Source organism: Nerophis lumbriciformis, linkage group LG31 (genome assembly GCF_033978685.3).
Source record: "Nerophis lumbriciformis linkage group LG31, RoL_Nlum_v2.1, whole genome shotgun sequence".
Taxonomy (NCBI): Eukaryota; Metazoa; Chordata; class Actinopteri; order Syngnathiformes; family Syngnathidae; genus Nerophis; species Nerophis lumbriciformis.
The window spans coordinates 17,921,026-17,946,705 of NC_084578.2; the positions used below are offsets into that span (position 1 = coordinate 17,921,026).

Below are 25,680 nucleotides of genomic sequence, written 5' to 3' on the forward strand. Positions count from 1 at the left end.
AAATTAGTTGGAAAATTGTGTTAGATGTAAATATAAACGGAATACAATGATTTGCAAATCCTTTTCAACCCATATTCAATTAAATGCACTACAAAGACAAGATATTTGATGTTCAAACTCATAAACCTTTTTTTTTTTTTTGCAAATAATAATTAACTTAGAATTTCATGGCTGCAACACGTGCCAAAGTAGTTGGGAAAGCGCATGTTCACCACTGTGTTACATGGCCTTCCCTTTTAACAACAGTCAGTAAACGTTTGGGAACTGAGGAGACACATTTGTAAGCTTCTCAGGTGGAATTCTTTCCCATTCTTGCTTGATGTACAGCTTAAGTTGTTCAACAGTCAGGGGGTCTCCATTGTGGTATTTTAGGCTTCATAATGCGCCACACATTTTCAATGGGAGACAGGTCTGGACTACAGGCAGGCCAGTCTAATACCCGCACTCTTTTACTATGAAGCCACGTTGATGTGACACGTACCTTGGCATTGTCTTGCTGAAATAAGCAGGGGCGTCCATGGTAACGTTGCTTGGATGGCAACATATGTTGCTCCAAAACCTGTATGTACCTTTCAGCATTAATAGAGCCTTCACAGATGTGTAAGTTACCCATGTCTTGGGCAGTAATACAACCCCATACCATCACAGATGCTGGCTATTCAACTTTGCGCCTATAACAATCCGGATGGTTCTTTTCCTCTTTGGTCCGGAGGACACGACATCCACAGTTTCCAAAAACAATTTGAAATGTGGACTCGTCAGACCACAGAACACTTTTCCACTTTGTATCAGTCCATCTTAGATGAGCTCAGGCCCAGCAAAGCCGACGGCGTTTCTGGGTGTTGTTGATAAACGGTTTTCGCCTTGCATAGGAGAGTTTTAACTTGCACTTACAGATGTAGCGACCAACTGTAGTTACTGACAGTGGGTTTCTGAAGTGTTCCTGAGCCCATTTGGTGATATCCTTTACACACTGATGTCGCTTGTTGATGCAGTACAGCCTGAGGGATCAAAGGTCACGGGCTTAGCTGCTTGCGTGCAGTGATTTCTCCGGATTCTCTGAACCCTTTGATGATATTACGGACCGTAGATGGTGAAATCCCTAAATTCCTTGCAATAGCTGGTTGAAAAAGTTTTTTCTTAAACTGTTCAACAATTTGCTCACGCATTTGTTGACAAAGTGGTGACCCTCGCCCCATCCTTGTTTGTGAATGACTGAGCATTTCATGGAATCTACTTTTATACCCAATCATGGCACCCACCTGTTCCCAATTTGCCTGTTCACCTGTGGGATGTTCCAAATAAGTGTTTGATGAGCATTCCTCAACTTTATCAGTATTTATTGCCACCTTTCCCAACTTCTTTGTCACGTGTTGCTGGCATCAAATTCTAAAGTTAATGATTATTTGCAAAAAAAAAAATCAGTTTGAACATCAAATATGTTGTTTTTGTAGCATATTCAACTGAATATGGGTTGAAAATGATTTTCAAATCATTGTATTCCGTTTATATTTACATCTAACCTAATTTCCCAACTCATATGGAAACGGTGTTTGTAGAACAAGCACATTCTGAAAATGTACAAATCATAATGTTGTTGTTTTATTATTTTTTTACACTTACATGTTACGGTTAATAGTATTCTATCTTTATTCGTCGTTATTTATATTTTCTGAATAGATTATGTGATAATGTTCATCAGTCAACTCTTTGGGGTTCATTTTCAATCTATCAAGATAAAAAAAATAAATCAAAATCAAATTACAGTATGTTATTTATGTAGTTTGATAATTTTTCTCGACAAATGTACTAACATCATGTGGTTTGTTTTGTACATATGTAGCATCATCTACAAAGTTACAAATAATTGCTATTGCGACATCCAGTGGACACATTTAGAACAATTGTTTTTTTCATTATAAAATTTCAGGTTGTTTTTATACTTAGCAAACTCATCCCGCGGGCCGGATTAAACCTGTTTGCGGGCCTGATCCGGCTCTCGGGCCGTATGTTTGACACCCCTGATATAAGCAAAGGAACCTAAACGGAAAGATAGGTGATTAAATGATAGCAAAATGCTTGTAGAAGAACACATACGATACCAGTGCTTATTTTGTGTTATCCCTCCATTTACTGCCTCCCACTCTCTGCCGCAACTATAAATTGTGTCATTTGTCTATAAAATTGTTGTAAGTACACCTCTGCATTGTATCCTTATTAATATTAAAGAAAACAAACAAAAAAAGAAAGACATATCAATTAACCTACAACACAAATAACTTTATTACCATTGTTCTTTAGGCTGTAACAGAAAACACCTATACATCAATTTGCCTGAAATTAAAAAAAAAAGAATTATTTAATATGAACTGTAAAAAAAATTTGACTGACTTGAACTGTTTGATACTGGAAACATTTAATGAAATTAACTCAATAAATAATAAGTATAATTAACTCCAGAGCACAATATATATTTAACAGTTTAACCTACAAAACAAAATTAAATAAAATCATTTGTGCTGAATTTCTTTCTTATAAATCCTAATGAGGACGTAAGGAATAATGACTGCGAGCACTTTTCAAAGCGCGGTTTGAAGTATGAAGTATCAGCCCCTTAAGTCATCCAGCAGCTATAAAGTTATAAAATTATGTTGCTGAATAGTCAATACGTTTAATATTTTCATTAGTGCATGATTCTGATAAAACACGTTGCCACTATCCCCAGGTGCATGCCTTTGGAGGTGGGAGGAAGCCAGAGTACCCGGAGGGAACCCACCCAGTCACGGGGAGAACATGCTAACTCCACACTGAAAGACCCCGAGCCTGGGGATAGAACCCAGAACCTTGTTAAAGTTAAAGTTAAAGTTAAAGTACCACTGATAGTCACACACACACTAGGTGTGGTGAAATTACCTTCTACATTTGACCCATCCCCTTGTTCCACTCCCTGGGAGGTGAGGGGAGCAGTGAGCAGCAGCGGTGGCCGCGCTCGGGAATCATTTTGGTGATTTAACCCCCAATTCCAACCCTTGATGCTGAGTAAGTAATGGGTCCTATTTTTATAGCCTTTGGTATGACTCGGCCGGGGTTTGAACTCGCGACCTACCAATCTCAGGGCGGACACTCTAACCACAAGGCCACTGAGCAGGCTGTTGGTTGTGAGGCACCAACACTAACCCCTGACCCACCGTTCTGCCCTACAAATACTATGTATAGTACAATATAGTACAAGGACAAACACATTCAGACAATAAACAACATTGTCAATAATGGTTCAAGCAAGCCCTCAATATTTTATAGATGAAGTACTGTAGATGTGTTGTGGCTTGTGCAGCCCTTTGAGACACTCGTGATTTAGGGCTATATAAATAAACTTTGATTGATTGACTTTGTAAGTAATGGACACAACCTGGAGGAAGAACATCTCAGATCTCTTGTCATTTGAGCACTGGAATAATACTACAGACATAAGTCCAACAGTTCACTGGAAATAATTAATATGAACAAATACAAATCTAAGATATGTAGCGACTGTATATAAGCCATAAATGTACAACAGTATTTTTTATGTTCCTTTTCTCTGGAAAAAAAGTTAAACACATGAGTAAATGTCAACACAAGAGGCAGTAATACACAATAATGGATTTTTATTTTCATGGCACTTTTCTACACACTCAAAGTGCTTTAAAGTGAGAACTGAAAACCCATCATTCATTCACTCTACAGTCACACCATAATATGGTGGTAAGCTACATTTGTAGCCACAGCTGCCCTGGGGTAGACTGACGGAAACGTGGCTGCCAAATTGCGCGTACTTCCACCATCAAACACTTCATTCACATTTGTACACCAGTGTGAGCAGCGCTGGGATCTAGGTGGGCAAAATAAAGCCCAAGGACACAAAGGACACAAAGACACTACCCGGGCCACGATGAAAGGATTACTCATAATGGTTGCGGCATGGAGAGTTATGATACAATAAGCTCAGCTTTTTCCTACTTCTTTTTAGGCTTGTTGTGCAAGTCTAACATTTTTTTTTCAGCATGTTCAAAATAAACATAATCATTATTGGTAATGTAATTACTGCACTTTGGCGAGAACAAACAACAAACCTGGGGTTACCTAACCAAGTCCTGCAGTGGCAAACTGAACGAGACTTTATATTGTTTACATATCCACCATACCTGTGCATAGGGCTGGGCGGTATACCAGTAATGTAGTTAATACTGGTATATTTTAGAAAGAGATGTATATTTTGAGACAATACCGCCATACCGGTATATTTTGATGTGTCTTTGTCTAAGCGCTCCTTTGGTGTGTTTATGTAGCTCGTGTTCTCTGACGCACAATGACCCAAACAACAAACTTTTTACAAGAACATGAAGGCTACGGTGCCAACTTCTCGACTCCCAACTGATTCAATGCTTTGATTGATGAGTGATTACAGCTTTATTTACACATACACCAACTCGCTTTAGAACCTACAGTATGTCTCTCCTTGTAGCGAATTTATCACCAATGGCTGGCTAAAGAGTAGTTTCAAACTGAACAGCCAGCAGCCTTCACCGAAGTGAGCGAGTAGAAGCTCCACCTATCCCCGCGCACAAGCATTAGGCTATAAATCTAACCTTAATGAACAAAATAAATGAAAACTGCTTTGACATAATAACAGCTAGCTAATTACTTTATAAGAATAAACAACATGCTACGTTACTACTTATAACAAAAATAATCTGAGTACTCTCAACACTGGTTATCCAGCCGTTAAACACTCAGGCAACCTGAAGCACTTTTCCCGTTTTGTTTTTAAAAAACACCATAACATATACTCTAATGGAAACTTTTCAGCACAGAATAAATTACTGTTTTAACAGAAACCAAAATGTGGCAAAATGATAATAACCTGGCTAAAGGAACAAAACATTTGTCTCACAAAAAAAGACATTAAAGAGAAACTTCAATTTTTTGGAATTTTGCCTATCGTTCACAATTATTATGAAAGACACGACGACGAATGCATTTTTTTTAATGCATTCTAACTTTTAAATGAATACAAAATTAAATAAATACAGTACATAAATACATAAATAAATAGAATAAAAGTTCACTTACAATGGAGCGAATGTGATGTCCTCTATTCCGCCCAAAAAACCCAATAAATAACCATCCAAAAACCACCAACAATACTCCATTTACATTTTGTGACTTGAATATTGACCAAGTATTAGTGATATTGTTATTATAAGCGCTATTGCAGACAAACCAGTGATCACCAGTTTATGCTGCTTTGTTTACATCATCGAGTGGTCAGCTATTTCCTCGCTTCCCTGCTCGTGGAAGTTTAATGTAGATCATAAACCATGCCTCTCACCTGGATAGAAGGAGGCTCGGGACATATTCCGAAAAAGCTGGTACCAAATTATACCCGGAAATGGCGAGAAAGACACAAAAACCTCCACCTCCCTTTTCTTTGTGAGGACTAAAAGTCATTCTTCATCTAAATGGGATTATATTAACATCCTAGCAGTCGGCATCCTAACGACAGCAGACACTGTACTGTAAGTGGTGTTGTATTATGTTTGTTGGTTCTCAAAGCATGCAGTGAGTAATAATCAGTGATGTTAAATCAATGCGCCGCGTAAGCTTAAAATGATCAAAATACGTAAATATTACATGTTATAATACATGCGCCTGTTACTACATTACATACTGTATATACATAAATCATGTATATAAAACCTTAATGGATGTGTTTGGACAATTTTTTTAAGGACTTTATAGGCAGAATTGTGTGGCTCTCCAAGGTTCCATTGTAAGCTGACTTTTGGTCACATTTATTTATTATTTAAAATACTTTTTTTTTTAAATTCATCTGTTGTCATGTCTTTCATAATGATTGTGAACGATAAGCAAAATTTCCAAAAAATTGCACTTCCCCTTGAACAAACTCCATCTTTACATGAACGTAATTTTTTTTTTAAAAGGAACATATTTAAAGTAAACATATTTTCCTGACTGTGGAATAGAGTCAAACAAAATGAAATTCCCCCCAACTTCTACATTTTAAGTTCTTGTATAGGTAATAATGTTAATGTAACTGAAAGTGTACATATGGAACCAAATGTGTTGACACTTTTAAGAAACATTTGAAGACTTCTCTTTTCAGGAAAGCTTTTATTAATGCACCCTTTAACTATCATTTTTAATCCACTTGTTATCCTTTTTATGGTGTTGCCCCTGTTGTTTTAGTTGAATTGCTGTTTTGATTCACCTATGTTTTGTACAGCGCTCTGTGATTGTATCTGTGAAAAGCGCTTCATAAACAAAATGTGCTTACTTACTTACTTACAATAAGGGTCCATTACTATTAACTAACTGTCATTTAGCAGGGGACACCCTCCAACTCCCTCTGGGGTCCCCACACCCCACTCTATGTATTTAGTTAAATGTGTCTTTTATTTGCCCCCTCCCACCCCATAATGCTAAACCTTGTCTCTGCCTACAGTAAATATGATTAACATTATGGGGTGGGAGGGGGCAAAGATACGAGATCATAGATTTTTTCCTGTATTATGTTCATCCCCTGCTCTGGATTAGCACTCCAATTATCTATTTTATTTTCTCTTTCTCTTCTTTTAAGTTAAAGTTAAAGTACCACTGACAGTCACACACACTAGGTGTGGTGAAATTACCCTCTGCATTTGACCCATCCCCTTGTTCCACCATCTAGGAAGTGAGGGGAGCAGTGAGCAGCAGCGGTGGCCGCGCTCGTGAATCTTTTTGGTGATTTAACCCCCAATTCCAACCCTTAATGCTGAGTGCTAAGCAGGGAGGAAATGGGTCCCATTTTTATAGTCTTTGGTATGACTCGGCCGGGGTTTGAACTCAAGACCTACCGATCTCAGGGCGGACACTTTGTAGCTAAGTTATCCGCGACATGGGTCTAAAAAGAGCCAAGCTACGGAAATCGCCACTCGTTGAAAAAGTAGCGAAACTTCTCCCAATCTAATGGGAAATGCAGTTAAACTACGTAGCTTTGCTACTTGTAGCAATCTACTGCCCAACACTGCCAATATGTTAGATGGCAGAAGTGTACATTACAGGGCTAGGAGTTGGACCGACATATTATAAGTTACTAGTTCAACTTACCAGCTCATTTAGTAGTACCATTATCAAACTCGTAATTAAAAAAACTTGTATCTCAAATTGAAATACAATTGAACATCCAAATGTTTAGATTTTTTGAGATCGGATGTTTTTGGGCAGGTTTTACTGGGTTCACTGGGGCGTTCGCGGCACAATTTAGAGGAAAGGAGGCTTGCAACTGAAATTCATGCTCGCAACTCAAAGCATAACAAACAAACAAAAGACAGCTCGTAATTTAAAATACTTGAAAGTTGGGGTACTCATAAGTTGAGGTACAACAGTACTCAGATTTTACTGCAAGTATGCATTAATTTCAGGTTGTCCTCTGTGTGTTGCCTTAGTTAGGAAGTAGTCTTTGCCATTGAGTTGAATGTGCCAGCCTTGACTTTTGTTGAGACCTAGAGATTGTTTATCCTGAAAGTACTGTACTTATTACACACGAGCTGATTGATTGTAACATGTGTCATAGTTGTAGTTTTGTTTACCAAATTTGGAAGGGTTGATATTGCCGTGAAAATTCACTAATTTGAATTAATCGCATGTACTGTATATGGCATGTCCAATGTAAATTAGCATCAAGCTCGCGCATGTTGAAAACTGAAGACTTACTTTTGAGCGCTTTTATCAGGTAAAGGCATGCTTGCTTTGTTGTCATTAAAAATGTAAACATTGCCGATAGGCTGTCCGCTATGAATACGCTTGAGTCGGAACCAAGTCTATCACCAGACGTGACTTCAAGTGCAACGAAGGTTATAATTGATTGATTGATTGAGACTTTTACTAGTATATTGTACAGTATAGTACATATTCCGTACAATTGACCACTAAATGGTAACACCCGAATACATTTTTCAACTTAAATTGATTCATGATACAGATATATACTATCAGCATAATACAGTCATCACACAAGTTAATCATCAGAGTATATACATTAAATTATTTACATTATTTACAATCCGGGGGGTGGGATGTGGAGGGGGTTGGGGTGAGGGGGTTAGGTTTGGTTGATATCAGAACTTCAGTCATCAACAATAATATCATCTGAGAAATGGACATTGAAACAGTGTAGGTCTGTCTTCGTAGGATATGTACAGCGAGCAGTGAACATAGTGAGCTCAGAAAACATAAGAACAAGTATATACATTTGATTATTTACAATCCGGGGAGGTGGGATGTGGTGGGGGAGGTGTTTTCTAGGGTTGTAGTTGCCTGGAGGTGTTCTTTTAGTGCGGTTTTGAAGGAGGGTAGAGATGCACTTTCTTGTACACCTGTTGGGAGTGCATTCCATATTGATGTGGCATAGAAGGAGAATGAGTTAAGACCTTTGTTAGATCGGAATCTGGGTTTAACGTGATTTGTGAAGCTCCCCCTGGTGTTGTGGTTATGGCGGTCAATTACGTTATAGAAGTAGTTTGACATTTTTATAGATTAGGCTGAGTGCAAGTTATTTTACATATGGTACCGTTTGATTTGACGTAAATTGGTACTCGGTTGTGCCAATGGAATCTGGTCCGTCCCTATAAACGTAACAAAATCCATACCCCTACATACATACCACCCATCTTTTCCCCTTTAGTTCCTATTCATGCAAACAGACAGGGATTAAAACGATTTGTCGCTGATAAGAAATGCAGACAGAAGAGTACCGGACCTCAAGAGGTTAATATGATTGTGAGAGATGACAGTTGTGCATTAACTGGTACTCTATCACACACAACCATTTGTGGTACATATGTCATATTCAAGCGTGATGAAACGTGTAGGAACAATTTTAGGAGGTTTTCGACAGACCCTACAATGCCATGTTTTTCTCACATGCCTATCAGTATGGCCAATTTTTTCTGACTATATGATAAATCTGGGAAAGTGTGACAGACTGTGGTCATTTCAACTGACAACTGCTCATTCAGACTGATAATATGCTCTTTGCACATCTCCTTTGTATAAGCTAAAGCCATATTTAAACATGTTTACTTCCTGCACACGATTTCAAAACAACTTACACAGGTTTTGTAATGCCTCAATGTGGATCAATATGTACAATTTATCATGCACTTTTTTCGGTACATATACGACGATAGAACACTGACTGCCTTTTGAAAATGCTGTACATGTTTTATTTTTGTGTATGATACTACATTTTGACTTTTGACATTGTTAATATAAATTTGTAATACTGACTATAAGTCGCAGGACCAGCCTAACTATAAAAAAGTGCAACTTATAGGCTGGAAAATAGGGTACATATTTCAATACTTACTGTTAGGGGTATCCTCAACTCTAGCATATATAAGTGAATATTCCAAGGTCATTTAAAAGGGTACTTATGAAACGGATACACATTGTTATATAAGTGAACAAAACAAATATATTATTTGCGACTTTTTCCAGTTTTAAAAAAATGGCTAAATCACAGTCCATTGAGGACTTCGGCTCTGGCTTGCAGCGCCGAGAAGACACCACCCATCCATTTTCTACCGCTTGTCCCTTTTGGTGTCGCGGTGGGTGCTGGAGCCTATCTCAGCTGCATCGGGGCGGTAGTCGGGGTACACCCTGGACAAGTCACCATCTCACCACAGGGCCAACACAGATAGAAAGACGGAGGGAACCCACGCAGTCAAGGGGAAAACATGCGAACTCCACACAGAAAGATCCCAAGCCCAGGATCGAACTATTATCGCTAATAGCCATAATGCAAAATGTCTAGAAAATAACAAGCAAATGCACTGAATTGGTGTGTTATTGTTTGTGCTATGATGCTACAGTTTGGACGAGATCTCTCACTGCAGAAACTGCAGTGCTGCATTAATAATAATAATGCTATACAATGAATAAGCAGTCAGGAATAGGTGTGTTTTGAGTCTTAATTTGAAGAGGGATATTGAATCTAAGTTGCGAAGGTCTGGTGGTAAAGAGTTCCAAAGATGTGGGGCAGAGCGGCTGAAAGCTCGGGCACCCATGGTGTATAGTTTAAATAAAGGGACAGTGAGATGGATGGATGGATGAAGAGGATCTTAGGGAACGTGAGGGCATGGCGACATGGATCAGGTCAGAGAGATATGATGGAGAGAGGTTATGGATGGCTTTGAAAGTGAAGAGAATTATTTTAAAGTGGATACGGTGTTTGATGGGTAGCCAGTGGAGTTGCTGCAGAACAGTGGTGATGTGCTGGATTGAAGGGGTTCTGATGATTATCCGGGTTGCAGAGTTCTGGAGAAGCTGAAGTTTGTGAAGTGACTTGTGAGGGAGACCAAACAGGAGAGAGTTGCAGTAGTCCAGGCGAGAGGTGACCAGGCTATGGACTAGTATGGCAGCAGTATGAGGGGTAAGGGATTGGCGAAGACGATTAATGTTCCGAAGATGAAAGTAAGCAGACCGGGTAATGTTGTTTATGTGGGCTTTAAAGGAGAGTGTGCTGTCGAGGATGACACCCAGACTCTTCAGAGGAGGGTGAGACAGAGGAATTGCAGAGAGTAACGAACAAGCTGTTGGTTTTGGCGAGAATGGTTTTTGTACCGACATGTAAGATTTTGGTTTTATTACTATTGCCCTTCTGTTTCGACTGAGCCTTCAACCGAAAGTACAGTCTTTTAGCCGTCCATAGCGTTTCTACTCGCATGGAGTCGTCATTCATCACTCCAAGCAACGTTTGTAAGTTTTCCAATATAACTAAAACAATTCATACTTGACTAAATAGAGGGAGTCAAAGTCGTAACACAGTTTCTGTATGTGAACCTGCAGCAGGATCAAAAGGAGAGCTACACCTACTGGCAGCCGCGCCTTGTTCAATTTCCGGCAATCAGTCCCACTGGGGGCTTTTTTTCCCCACCACCATCACATCCTAATGGCTCGGGTCATGCGAGTCATCAGCAAATCTCAAACCACTCAAACTCAAGCTCGCGGAGAATCAAAAAAAATTGAAGCGTGTTTTAATTTTTGCCTTGAATTATTAAAGGCCAGGATGATGCTATCACATAAGCGCACAAGTCATGGTAAAAGGGTAAAAGCAATGTTAATGACCGGACATAGCACATACAGATATATTTACCCGCAGACAATTCATTAAATGCCAATTACATAAAAACAACATTTTGCCAAGCAGATGCTTACCTAAAAACATGATGATTATAAAGTACACCGTCAGGGCTTACTAAAACTTACAAAACAACCACAAACCTCAATAAACAGTTTGTTATGATGCCTGCCGACAGGGACATACAACACGACTCGTTAATTCCTGCAATCATAATAAACCGCCACTTTCCTGTTTCCTCTTCAATTTCCGCTTCTATCTTTCAGGGGTGTTTAAAGGATTAATATTTTCTATGTTATACAAACCCTGTTTCCATATGAGTTGGGAAATTGTGTTAGATGTAAATATGAACGGAATACAATGATTTTCAAACCATTTTCAACCCATATTCAATTGAATATGCTACAAAGACAATATATGTGATGTTCAAACTGATAAACATTTTTTTTTTTTTTTGCAAATAATCATTAACTTTAGAATTTGATGCCAGCAAAACGTGACAAAGAAGTTGGGAAAGGTGGCAATAAATACTGATAAATTTGAGGAATTCTCATCAAACACTTATTTGGAACATCCCACAGGTGAACAGGCAAATTTGGAACAGGTGGGTGCCATGATTGGGTATAAAAGTAGATTCCATGAAATGCTCAGTCATTCACAAACAAGGATGGGGCGAGGGTCACCACTTTGTCAACAAATGCGTGAGCAAATTGTTGAACAGTTTAAGAAAAACCTTTCACAACCAGCTATTGCAAAGAATTTAAAGATTTCACCATCTACGGTCCGTAATATCATCAAAGGGTACAGACAATCTGGAGAAATCACTGCACGTAAGCAGCTAAGCCTGTGACCTTCGATCCCTCAGGCTGTACTGCATCAACAAGCGACATCAGTGTGTGAAGGATATCACCACATGGGCTCAGGAACACTTCAGAAACCCACTGTCAGTAACTACAGTTGGTCGCTACATCTGTAAGTGCAAGTTAAAACTCTCCTATGCAAGGCGAAAGCCGTTTATCAACAACACCCAGAAATGCCGTCGGCTTCGCTGGGCCTGAGCTCATCTAAGATGGACTGATACAAAGTGGAAAAGTGTTCTGTGGTCTGACGAGTCCACATTTCAAATTGTTTTTGGAAACTGTGGACGTCGTGTCCTCCGGACCAAAGAGGAAAAGAACCATCCGGATTGTTATAGGCGCAAAGTTCAAAAGCCAGCATCTGTGATGGTATGGGGGTGTATTAGTGCCCAAGACATGGGTAACTTACACATCTGTGAAGGCGCCATTAATGCTGAAAGGTACATACAGGTTTTGGAGCAACATATGTTGACATCCAAGCAACGTTACCATGGACGCTCCTGTTTATTTCAGCAAGACAATGCCAAGCCACGTGTTACATCAACGTGGCTTCATAGTAAAAGAGTGCGGGTACTAGACTGGCCTGCCTGTAGTCCAGACATGTCTCCCATTGAAAATGTGTGGCGCATTATGGAGCCTAAAATACCACAACGGAGACCCCCGGACTGTTGAACAACTTAAGCTGTACATCAAGCAAGAATGGGAAAGAATTCCACCTGAGAAGCTTAAAAAATGTGTCTCCTCAGTTCCCAAATGTTTACTGAGTGTTGTTAAAAGGAAAGGCCATGTAACACAGTGGTGAACATGCCCTTTACCAACTACTTTGTCACGTGTTGCAGCCATGAAATTCTAAATTAATTATTATTTGCAAAAAATAAATACAGTTTATGAGTTTGAACATCAAATATCTTGTTTTTGTAGTGCATTCAATTGAATATGGGTTGAAAAAGATTTGCAAATCATTGTATTCCGTTTATATTTACATCTAACACAATTTCCCAACTCATATGGAAACGGGGTTTGTAGTATATTATATTATTCACATAGCTAACATGTCTTTACAGTTGTGTGACAGAAATGTGAGGTGCCATCTGTTTGAACACTCTCTAATTGTCTTCCTCCCGATGTAATTTCACAAATAGGTGGTAAATGGGTTATACTTGTATAGCGCTTTTCTACCTTCAAGGTACTCAAAGCGCTTTGACACTATTTCCACATTCACACACACATTCACACACTGATGGCGGGAGCTGCCATGCAAGCCCCTAACCACGACCCATCAGGAGCAAGGGTGAAGTGTCTTGCTCAAGGACACAACGGACGTGACGAGGTTGGTAGAAGGTGGGGATCGAACCAGGAACTCTCAGGTTCCCCAACCCCGCCACGCCGTCCCCACAACATACACAGTAGATTGAAATACAACAAAAAATGGATGAATAACAAGCGAATAATGGCAAATGTACATTATTTTTTCGGTAACACTTTAGTATGGAGAACACATATTCACCATTAATTAGTTGCTTATTAACATTCAAATTAGTAACATATTAGCTCTTAATTAGTCATTACTAAATACATATTAATGCCTTATTCTGCATGGCCTTATTATACAACCAGTAAGCCATTAACTAAGAGTCTTCCCTCAATAATCTCAGAATTATTGCTTATTAGTAACCTTAACCCTAACACTTATATGTTCCCCTAGTGTCAGAATAACTCTAAATTAAGTCTTTGTTACTTAAATAAGCAAATAATTAATGGTGAATATGTTGCCCATACTAAAGTGCTACCATGTTTTCTATACTACTAAAATTTAGTGACGTACAGCGGCAAGGTCCCTCACCTGTTTCAGGATTGTATAATTGGAACCGTCGACACTCAGCTTACGAATCTCGTGGTGGTCGGCCATGATAAGAAAAGGCTCTTCAGCTGAAAACAGAGAACACACAACATTGCTGCACTTGAGTTCTGAATAATGTATTAGCGCAAACAATAAGATATAAAAATGAACAAACACCTGATGCAGCCTTGCAAACATGAGGGTTGCGCTCTAAGGCGTCATAGCCGTCCACACACAGGCATTTGTAGGAGCCATAGGTGTTGATGCAGCGCTGGCTACAGGGGAGGGTAGTGGAGCATTCGTCAACATCAACACACGTCCTCCCATCATCCTTTAAGTGGAAACCGGGCCAGCATTTACACTGAGGGTAGACATACAAATTGGAACAAAAATGAGCACTGTCATGATCAGCCATTTAGATATAGAAAGGTGAGACATCCTCAGATAAATACACATTTAACATTGTGACTGAAATGAAAAGAAAAAATGTGCATTCACTGAAACACACACCGATAGACCACAGCGGTGCTCAAGCACTTGCCCTTTTTCATGAAAACAGTGCGTTCTCTGCTGAAGAAAAACATGTTTTTTTTCCATTCATTTAAGAAGAAGATAAATTACTCATCCATCAAAATTTCCCCAACATAATAACATAAATACCGTATTTTTCGGACTATAAGTAGCAGTTTTTTTCAGTTTGGCCGGGCTCCAGTGCGATTTATATATGTTTTTTCCTTCTTTAATATGCATTTTCGGCAGGTGCGACTTATACTAAGGTGCGACTTATACTCCGAAAAATACGGTAAGTCATTTTTGATATATGCCAGGTATATATTTTTTTTTAATTTTTTTTTTTTTTTTTTTTTTTTTTTTTTGAGGGCTTCACGGTGGCAGAGGGGTTAGTGCATCTGCCTCACAATACGAAGGTCCTGAGTAGTCTTGGGTTCAATCCCGGGCTCGGGATCTTTCTGTGTGGAGTTTGCATGTCCTCCCCGTGACTGCGTGGGTTCCCTCCGGGTACTCCGGCTTCCTCCCACTTCCAAAGACATGCACCTGGGGATAAGTTGATTGGCAACACTAAATTGGCCCTAGTGTGTGGATGTGAGTGTGAATGTTGTCTGTCTATCTGTGTTGGCCCTGCGATGAGGTGGCGACTTGTCCAGGGTGTACCCCGCCTTCCGCCCGATTGTAGCTGAGATAGGCTCCAGCGCCCCCCGCGACCCCAAAGGGAATAAGCGGTAGCAAATGGATGGATGGATGGATGGATGGATGGATATTTTTTTGAGTTCTTGTGATAAAATCTTTCCCGACCTGAGGACCAAACAAACCCCCCATCGTTCCTTCTCCAGGAAGATGTACCTTGTTGTAAAACTGGCGTGCCAAACTCATTTTAGATCGGGGGCCACATGGAGAAAATTCTACTCCCAAGTAAGCCATTGAAAAACGAAAATTGTTGTACATGTGTGTGATTTCGATAACATTTTAGATTCTTCTTAACACTTCGGTTCTTTATTGATTCTTATTTGGGGGGAAAAAAGAGAACAAACAGGTCGATTAGCATCGACTTTTGAAAAGGCCTCCAGAATTTTTTTTTTTTTCAAAATAACTATTAAATAATAATAATTATGGTACATTACTGTTCTGTTGAAATTAAATTAACTAAATACAACATGAGTTATTATGTTGCAATTACACAATATATATATATATATATATATTTTTTTTTTATAAATGTTTTTATTAAATTTGACAGGTATTACAATATACAATAAAACAGTAATCACATTTTCCCCTTTTTTTCCCACCCACTTCCAAGAACAGCAACCCAACACATACCCCATACACACATAAACTCCCCGCCCCAGGTCCTACATAAGTTAAAGGTACAGTCACAAATGGAAAATAATTAGTACATCACTTTCTTCTCAACATAGGCAGATAGTAAATATACACCCGGAATAAATATAAATAAAATAAATGAAATGAGAGAAAAAAAAGCTGGTTAATGAAAGGTAACTTTTCATGTGTCCTGTAGCGTCTTTAATTTAGCTATGTAGTCAACCACACAGCCCCAAACAGAATAAAACTTCCCAGGTGCCCCCTAAGATTGAACTTTATTTTCTCCAGATCTAAATACATCATAAGGTGTTTAAGCCATACGGAGGCTTTGGGGCAGACTGGTGACTTCCACTCCAGCAAAATTCTCCTACGTGCTAATAAGGATGCAAAGGCGATACTATCCTTAAATTTTCTCCTTATTTGGGGAATCTTATACCATCCCAAAAATAGCCATTTCTGCACATGGTGTCAGATTTAAATCCAATGCCTTAGCAAGGTGTTTGAAAATAGTTGTCCAATAATCCAGCAAATGTGGACAAGACCAAAACATGTGCGTCATGTTTGCAGGTGACATGTAACATCTGTTACAAGTATCAGAGATATTGGGGTATATTTTGGAGAGTTTGGAATTAGTGAAATAAATACGGTGGACAACCTTAAAGTGTATTAAATTAAGCCTTGAACAGGATGTACTGTTGTTAATTCGGGTTAAGGGCAGAATCCCAATCTCCATCATTTATAGATCTGCCAAGCTCTTCCTCCCAATTCCCTCTGATTTTATCAAGAGACGTTTTACCAAACTGGGATATTAAGATGTAGATTTTGGAGATTAGGCCTTTCTGATTTGTGGGAATATCTAAAATTGAGTCAATTAGCGAATTAGGTGGAGAATTAGGGAGAGAGAGACTATTTGATTTAACAAAATTACAAACCTGAAAGTATCGAAATAGGTGAGATTTTGGTAGGTCACATTTTTCACACAGTTCACTGAAACTAGCGAAGACATCACCAATATATAAGTCCTTTAGCCTGCTAAGGCTTGATTGCTTCCATAGAGAAAACGCTACATCTGTGCTAGGAGGGAGGAAGAGGTGGTTATTATGAATGGGGCTGTGGTTGGATAAGCCCTGCAGGCCAAAAGTATTTCTAAATTGAGACCAGATTCTAAGGGTAGAAATGACAATTGGACTACAAGTAAATTGGGATGGTCGATAAGGTAATTTTGATGTAAGCAGATCCAAGAGAGAGGTAGAACAGGAACTAGCTTCAGACTTGCACCAGATTAATTCAGGTTCTTGGATCCAGAGAGTCATTTTGTGTATGTTAGCTGCCCAATAGTAGTGTTTTAGATTAGGGAGTGATAAACCACCTACAGACCTATGCCTTTGTAGGAACTCTCTCCTAATCCTGGGAGTCTTGCCTTTCCATATAAAGGATGAAATTAGTTTGTTTATTATGCAAAAAAAGGAATTGGGTAAAAAGATAGGCAAACATTGAAACAGATACAAAAATCGAGGAAGCACATTCATTTTGACGCAGTTTACCCTGCCAGCTATAGTTATGTGTTAATCATTCCACCTTTCCAAATCTAATTTATGTTTGTCGATTAGAGGTAGAAAATTGTCCTTGTAGAGAGCTGGTAGCTTACGACAAATATGTACACCTAAGTACTTGAAGCTGTTCCTGGACATCTTAAATGGGAAATATCCATCAGGGATCTCAAGGGCCAAATTATTCACAGGGAAGCATTCACTCTTAGCGAAATTCAATTTATAGCCAGAGAATGATCCAAAATTGTTTAGCAATTCAATAATCTTTGGAATGGTAGAGACTGGATCAGATATAAACAATAGTAAATCATCCGCGTATAGAGAATGTGTGTGTTCTAGACCGCATCTATGGATTCCTTTACTTATACCAGCCAATTTAAGAGCAATGGACAAGGGTTCGATTGCAGTGGTTGCAATGGGCTTAGAGGGCACCCCTGGCGTGTACCTCTGCCAAGTGTGAAAAATTGGGATAACATCCCATTTGTGCTTACGGCAGCTCTAGGAGAAGAGTATAGAAGTGCTATCCAAGATATATATTTGGACCCAATGTTAAACCTCTTTAAGACCTCCAATAAATATCCCCACTCCACCCTGTCGAAAGCTTTCACCGCATCCAAAGAGACCACCACTTCTGGTGTCTCCTCGGATGTTGGAGAAAAAATAATGTTGAGAAGGCAACGAATGTTGGAAAAAGAGTGCCGGTTTTTCATAAATCCAGTTTGGTCAGGTGATATGATGTTTGGTAAAATTGATTCAAGGCGAAGGGCTAGTGCTTTAGCTAAAATCTTGTAATCAGCGTTTAAGAGAGAGATGGGACGGTAAGAACTACAATCAGAATCTACCTTGCCCGGTTTTAGTAATAAAGTTATTGACGCTTCAGTGAGAAGCGTCAATAACTTTATTACTAAAAACAATTACACAATAATTTATAGTGAAACATTTTTGACATAGCAATTAAAATTATCTTCTTTTTTTTTTTAAATATAGGAGCTCAGCACCCAAAAAATACTAACTGTTAAAAGTGTTATTGAACCGTACAATTCTGCAACCATCAACTATGAAAATTAACTATTATTTTGCAGAAAAATAACTATCTGCTTTTTTCAGGAAGGACTTATGGTGTATGTTTATATATATATATATATATATATATATATATATATATATATACACAATTACATACCTACACCCATCCAACACACACACACACACACACACACACACATATATATATATATATATATATATAAACCAACAAATCCATACACAGGCCGGCGGGGCAGCAATCCCGCCCCGGAACACATTTTTTGTCAATAGCATTGTCAGCATTATTTGATGTGAAAAATGTCATTTCTCAAAATTCAAACACAAGAAATTCAGTGTCAAAAAAAACTTTCCTTGTAAAGACACACATTAACCTTCATCTAAGCACAACATTAATAAATATTTGCTGTTTGCAAATTCTTCAGTACAATATTACAATTTTGTCCCTTTATGAGGTATCAACTTTGCATGTGTTGCAAGTTTCTTTGTAATCCTCTCTGTGAAATGAACGCTAGAGTGTTTATGGTTAGCGGAGAGTGCTGCTTGGGCTACAGGAAAGGTGACGTCATCAGCTCCCACATAAATCAATAAGGAATCGAAATAATCGGAACAAGTTCAGAGGCTGATGAATGGGTCACCACCGTAGTATCTTGAATGAGAACCTCCTGGCTTCAGCCAGAACATTGAAGAGGGGTCGTGGATGGATTTCCCAGCATGTCAATGACCCAAAATGAACATTCAAGGCAAGGAGTGGCTGAAGAAAAACACTGGGCTCCATTCAGCAATAAATTCCTAACTTTTTCTCTTGTCTTTCTTTCTAAGTGATTTCCTAAGAGGAGTCCATTCAAATTAATGACCTGTTCTTAAACGGCCCAATCGTTCCCACCTGCTGTTCTTAAGTTGCTGAATGCCAAATGGTTAGCGCGTGCGTGTCTATCATAATTTGCATATAAACACGCCCTTATTTCCCCAATATGCATATGTAAACACCCTTAATTCCGTAATTTGCATAGGTAAACACCCTTAATTCCACATATTTGGGCACAAATCCGGCGGAAAAGCCGAACATCAGACACACGGAGAAAACACAAACAGATTACAGAAGAGGAATTCGTATTATCCCGCGGGAGAAATACATAATGTCAAAACGTAAGTTTAAGAAAGGGGGGACTGCTGAGGTAGCCTAAAGCGTTCAAATAAATATTTGTCACTGCGGGCAAATAAGTCTACATGGTCGTGAAATATGCGCTCCCTCCCCAGGGCACGATCTGCGGCATCTTGCAGTAGAAGCAAAAGCATTGCCATTGTGTGAGTTCAGTCTTTTAAAGAGTCACCAATCAATAAATCAACACCCCGTTAATTGATGATTGTGTGTGCGTGTGTGTTTGTGTGCGTTTGTGTTAAGGCTGAAACGACGCGTCGACGTAGTCGACGTCATCGATTACGTAAATATGTCGACGCCGTTTTTGTGCGTCGACGCGTCGCATACCGTATTTCCCTGAATAGCCGCCAGGGCGCTAATTAATTTAAAACCTCTTCTCACTCCTGCGCTTACCAAAAGGCGTGGGGTAAATTTAGGCCTGCGCTTATAAATTTGAGTGATGTAAGGATACCATCATGAAAAGCACATTTAATTAAAAAAAAACGTTATTATGGTCTTACCTTTACTTATGAGTCCATGCGCAGCTGCTTCTGATCAAAAGCATTGATAACTTGTTTATAGAAGTCTTCCTTATCTTTCTTCAGTTTTAAAAGTCTCTCTGTCTCGATGGAGATATTCCTTTAAGTATTACATCCTGCTTCGATTGAAAGTCCAGTTTAGAAAACTGTTTTATTTTAGATATGTAATCCTCCATGTTAAAAGTGCAAGCAAATGATCGCTGCTCACTCTTGTGGCTTTTTGTCTTCTTCTGCAGCACCAGTCTTCTGCAGTACCGGTAGTCGCAAGAAGGATCTAGCGCCCTCTACCACCAGGAGGCGGGAGTAATTTAATGACTCATATTTGACACACGCAGCTACTGTATATCATAATTGCCAACCTTGAGACCTCCGATTTCGGGAGGTGGGGGGGGGGGCGTGGTCGGGGTGGTACGGGGGCGTGGCTGGGGGCGTGGCTAAAAGGGGAGGAGTATATTTACAGCTAGAATTCACCAAGTCAAATATTTCATATATATTTAGATATATATATATATATGTATATATGTATATGTATATATATATATATATATATATATATATATATATATATATATATATATATATATATATTTATATATATATATATATAAGAAATACTTGACGTTCAGTGAATTCTAGCTATATATATATATATATATATATATATATATATATATATATATAATAAATACTTGAATTTCAGTGTTCATTTATTTACACATATTCACACACATAACACTCATCTACTCATTGTTGAGTTAAGGGTTGAATTGTCCATCCTTGTTCTATTCTCTGTCACTATTTTTCTAACCATGCTGAACACCCTCTCTGATGATGCATTGATGTGTGGCACGCACAAAAGTGCTTTCATCAAATGCACTAGATGGCAGTATTGTCCTGTTTAAGAGTGTCACAACATTGCTGTTTACGGCAGACGAATTGCTTTACGGTATACAAAAACGTGACTGCTGTTGTTGTGTGTTGTTGCCGCGCTGGGAGGACGTTAATGAAACTGCCTAACAATAAACCCATGAGGACCTGAGTCCACCTGAATTTCGGGAGATTTTCGGGAGAAAATTTGTCCCGGGAGGTTTTCGGGAGAGGCGCTGAATTTCGGGAGTCTCCCGGAAAATCCGGGAGGGTTGGCAAGTATGCTGTATATTAATAAAACATAGCTGCTTACTGTTCTTTTTAGAATATTCAATAGCTTGGACCTTAAATCCTACTGAACAGCTCTTAATCTACTTCCCTTTATGCGATCTCAAATTATTGAAATCAGCCTCCTCCATTTTGAAAATGATGACAGGTGAAGGGTCACTCATGACGTGACGAGTTTGACCCGGCGGAAGATCTAGACATATGCTAATTATTTTGTGAAACGAGTTTGACCCGGCGAAAATTCCAGACATGCGCTAATAAAATTAATATTTTGCGAAACAAGTTTGATCCGGCGTTAATGCTGAGCCGGCGGTAAGGCCAAGCATGCGCTAATTATTTTGCGAAATGAGTTTGACCCGGCAGTAATTCGAGGCATGCGAATACTATATACCCGGCGCCAATTCAAGGAAATATGCACTTTTTTGTATTGGATGTTTATCTTTATTTTTGCACATTTTAAAGCAAAATAAGCAATACTTTTACTTTTGAAATGCTTATACTATTGCAGAATATTAAGATTTGCACTGTATGTTTATTTTATATTTCCACATTAAAAAGCAAATAAGCTACTTTTAATTTTGTTAAATGTTAATAAACGTTTTAAATGTTTACATTGTTACAGAATATTTTGTCATGTTGTTGTCAATGTTGACTGAGTGGCCATACTTTTTTTTTTTGTAAATAAAAGCCATGCCTTTTGAAAAAACTGGCCTACATTTATTTTTTCATCTTCATTTTAAATAAAAAAATAATCGGTAAAAGGAAAAATAATCTATAGATTAATCGAAAAAATAATCTATAGGTTAACCGATTAATCGAAAAAATAATCCATGGATTAATAGATAGAAAAATAATCGTTAGCTGCAGCCTTAGTTTGTGTGTGCGCGCGCGTGCACGCACACAGTGTTTTGAAATGTGTATATATTGCTCATTTTGCTATATCTCTGTCTGTCTTATCTATCCATCTATCTATCTTAGACAATAGAAGTAAGGGAACTTGTCACACTTAAGAACAAATAGGTCACCCTAAGAGTGCTGTGGAGCACTCGTAGATTTTGGTGAATACAAAAATCTCCTTAAAAACAAAATTTGCTCTTAAGAACGGTTGCTGAATGGGGCCCACTGAGATCTTGGCGCGGCCTAGCAAGTCTCTGAGGCCGTATTGGCTCAAATATATGTATATTTGTCTTACTTTTATTTGAATTTCTTAAAATGTTTGCATGATGTTGCTGTAAATTCAACAAACTTCCATGAATTTGGCTGTGACTGGAAGCCTTGAGATTTTAAATTCTTATCAGCTGCTGTAAATTGACACCGAGTCTTCTCCTTCCAAAGTTTTAACCTGTGGTCTAGCTGCTGAGACCACCCATGTTTCAGATGAAGGTGTGTATTGATGTCCCTTTTTGACCCTGTCACCACAGGAAAGAGGAAGTTTATTGCGCCTTCAGCCTCTTTTCCAGAAACAGCAAGCAGCCAAATCCAGGGATAAAGGCATAAACATTTGCAGTCTGACAACAGTGTTAGCCAACATTCCAGTGAATTTGGCCTTGACCTGGACTCAACCTTGACATTGCACACCAGGTATAGGCAGAGAGCGCATACAGTTGTTGGCATATCATTAAACCGACCATACACGATACAAGGTTATTCAAAAAGTCAATGTATGCATTTCTCACAGTGTTGTGTGTTCAATGATGGGTGAACCTAAGGACAAATTTAGTATCAGCTTAGAAACATTCAAAATGTACCTTGAATAAGGTTCACCCTTCACCAAAATCAAACATCATTAGGCTGCAGATTAAAGTGCACAAATGGTCAAATAAAACTCACATGGTGTGGTTGCTGAAATGTTCATTTTTTAACCTGCAACAAAAAAAGTGCTACATGTTTTAGTGTTATGTGACCCTGGAATAAGAAACAGTAGAGCAGCATTTTTAAAGATTAATGAGCTATTATTTGTTTCGTGTTTAAGGCCTTGGTGAGCTCATGCGTGGAAAAGCAATAATGTAGCATTGACAACCTGCCATTGCAAGAAGATAACTTCTGACTAAACAACCAATTAGAATGCTCTTATTCCATTCTCATGCTGTTTGCAGCTCTATGGTACAGGTCTGTAACGATACTATGGTATGTAATTGTTAAACTACCCCAAACATATTCAATGTATTTCTCAATATTCCATTTCATGACATATGACCATCCATTATTACTTCTTTGGATGTTCTCCACATATCCCTACGTTATCATGGTGACGGAGTTTGAGTGCTAGTTCTAATAATCCCCTGGTAGGGTCTCCCAAAGCAAACAGGTCAGAGGTAACAGGCCAGAAAAAGTGTAATCCAGAAGAACCTATGAAAAAAGATGGTAAGAGAGATCGCAGCCTGGCCAGTTGTGGCACACCGTGGCACTACCCCACAGCTCAGGCCCAAGAGAGGGGCTTGCATGCAAGTGTCTGGCGGTTGTGTTTTCACCCGTTAGGCCCCCTGAAAAAAGCATAAGGGATGTCCTCCCTGTAGATCAAATACTTGTCAGGTTAAACATGGGAGTCCAAGGCATTGTCTGTTGGGTAAAAGTTAAAGGTGGGCGCCATGGGGACCTGGTCTTTGTCAGCCTAATCTGGTTCATGGGACATGGGGAATCACTTCTGTGGTAGGCAAGGAGCCTGAGCTTGTGTGAGATGTTCAGAAGTTTCGAGTAAACGTAGTTTGACTCATCTCAACCTTCAGTTTGTGGGTTGGACCTTGTTCTACCCAAGAGTTGCTGCAGGGGAGAGGTGATGGACCAGTGTGGGCAACTCTTGAGTACCCAGCTTTCTGTGGTTGTACTCGGAGACATCAATGCCCCATGTTGGCAGAGACAGTTTGGTCTAGAGCAGGGTTCTCAAGCTCAATTTACCTGGGGGCCACTGGATGCAGAAACTGGGTGAGGCTGGGCCGCAAATAAAATATGTCTTAAAGGAAATCTAACATGCCCTTTTTAATGAATTCACCTTCTTTGAATGGCTTTCCCGCCCTAGCAACCATCTCAGTCACCATGTAGCTAGCTTTGACTGCTGCATCCCTCTTTTCGGTTGGTGTCTTAAAGAAATCTTGTTGCCTCAGTAGACTGGTTTTAAAATGTTCCACCCGGTTCACTCTCTCATCTCCCTGCATACTCCTCAGCATGTCTAGTTGTATAATGACGTTTCAAATTGTATTCCTTGTGCACCGCAACTTTCTCTGTGCAAATAAGACACGTCGGGGTGCCCCTGTGGTCAACAAATAAATATTGTATCTCCCACTTTTCCTGTAATTGTCTTTGCTCATCACTAACCTTTCTCTTTACTGCAGGCTTTGAAAAAGACATGTTTGGGATTGTGGAATATATTTGTATTTAGCCGACGTAGGGAGAATAATGTTATTTCCGCAATGTGTGTCCTTCCGCTTTTCCTCCCTACAGCAACACGGCGGTCGGCGGAAAATACCGGGATTGCGAGCGCAAAAAAGTGACGGCTCCCGGAGTGTTATCCGGCGTCATATATAAAATATATGTAGTGTTCATCGTGTGAGGCAGAGCAAAATAAACTGAGGTGTGTGGGCGGGGTTGGGGGGAGGCAGTGTTTGGGGGTAGTGGGGGTGTATATTGTAGCCCGGAAGAGTTAGGGCTGCAAAGTATTCTGGGTAGTTGTTCTGTTGTGTTTATGTTGTGTTACGGTGTGGATGTTCTCCCGAAATGTGTTTTTCATTCTTGTTTGGTGTGGGTTCACAGTGTGGCGCGTATTTGTAACAGTGTTAAAGTTGTTTATACGGCCACCCTCAGTGTGACCTGTACGGCTGTTGACCAAGTATGTCTTGCAGTCACTTACGTGTGTCTGTAGAAGCCGCATACAACATGTGACTGGGCCGGCACGCTGTTTGTATGGAGAAAAAGACGGCGCGACGACAGGTTGTAGAGGACGCTAAAGGCAGTGCCATCACGGCACGGCCTCAATATTGTCGAGAGCCATATACCACACCGTGATTGGTAGATTCCTTCAGCTCCGCACACAACGCTGTCAAGCGCCATTCAATTAAAACTCGTGGGCCGCACTAAAATTAAACTTTCATATTAAGGTGGGGGCCGCAAAATAACGTCTCGCGGGCCGCAGTTGGCCAGCGGGCCGCGTGTCTGAGACCCCTGGTCTAAAGGGACGTGTTTAGGAGATACGACCACCCCTATCTAAACCTGTGTGGAAGCTTCGGGGCTGAGACCCATCACCTCAATGTCTGATTCATGATTCCCAGCCCAAAAGGAGTGGATTCCACTATTCGGGTTCGGAGTGGAGTCTTACCCCAGGTGGAGGAGTTAAAGTATCTTGGAGTCTTGTTCATCAATGGAGGAAAGCTGGAGAGCAAGATCAACACGTTTGCTCTGCGCAGCGCCTGCAGTAATGCGGTCACTCTACCAACCGTTGTGAAGAAAAAGCTGAGCCACAAGACAAAGCACTCAATTTACCGGTTCGTCTATGTTCCTACCCCCACCTACTGCATACTTGCCAACCTTGAGACCTCCGAT

At 39.6% G+C, this 25,680-nt stretch overlaps 1 protein-coding gene across 2 annotated transcripts in view; it reads right to left on the bottom strand.

Annotated features, from left to right (window-relative positions):
• lrp1bb (low density lipoprotein receptor-related protein 1Bb) overlaps positions 1 to 25,680 on the bottom strand; it is a 1,021,613-nt gene that overhangs the window by 178,324 nt on the left and 817,609 nt on the right. For both annotated transcript variants that reach the window (XM_072912020.1, XM_061926507.1), the window contains 2 exons: positions 14,057 to 14,240; positions 13,883 to 13,968 (listed from right to left, as the gene is read on the bottom strand). In XM_072912020.1, coding sequence (XP_072768121.1) covers positions 13,883 to 13,968; positions 14,057 to 14,240 — 270 coding nt within the window. The remainder of the gene's footprint in view (positions 1 to 13,882; positions 13,969 to 14,056; positions 14,241 to 25,680) is intronic.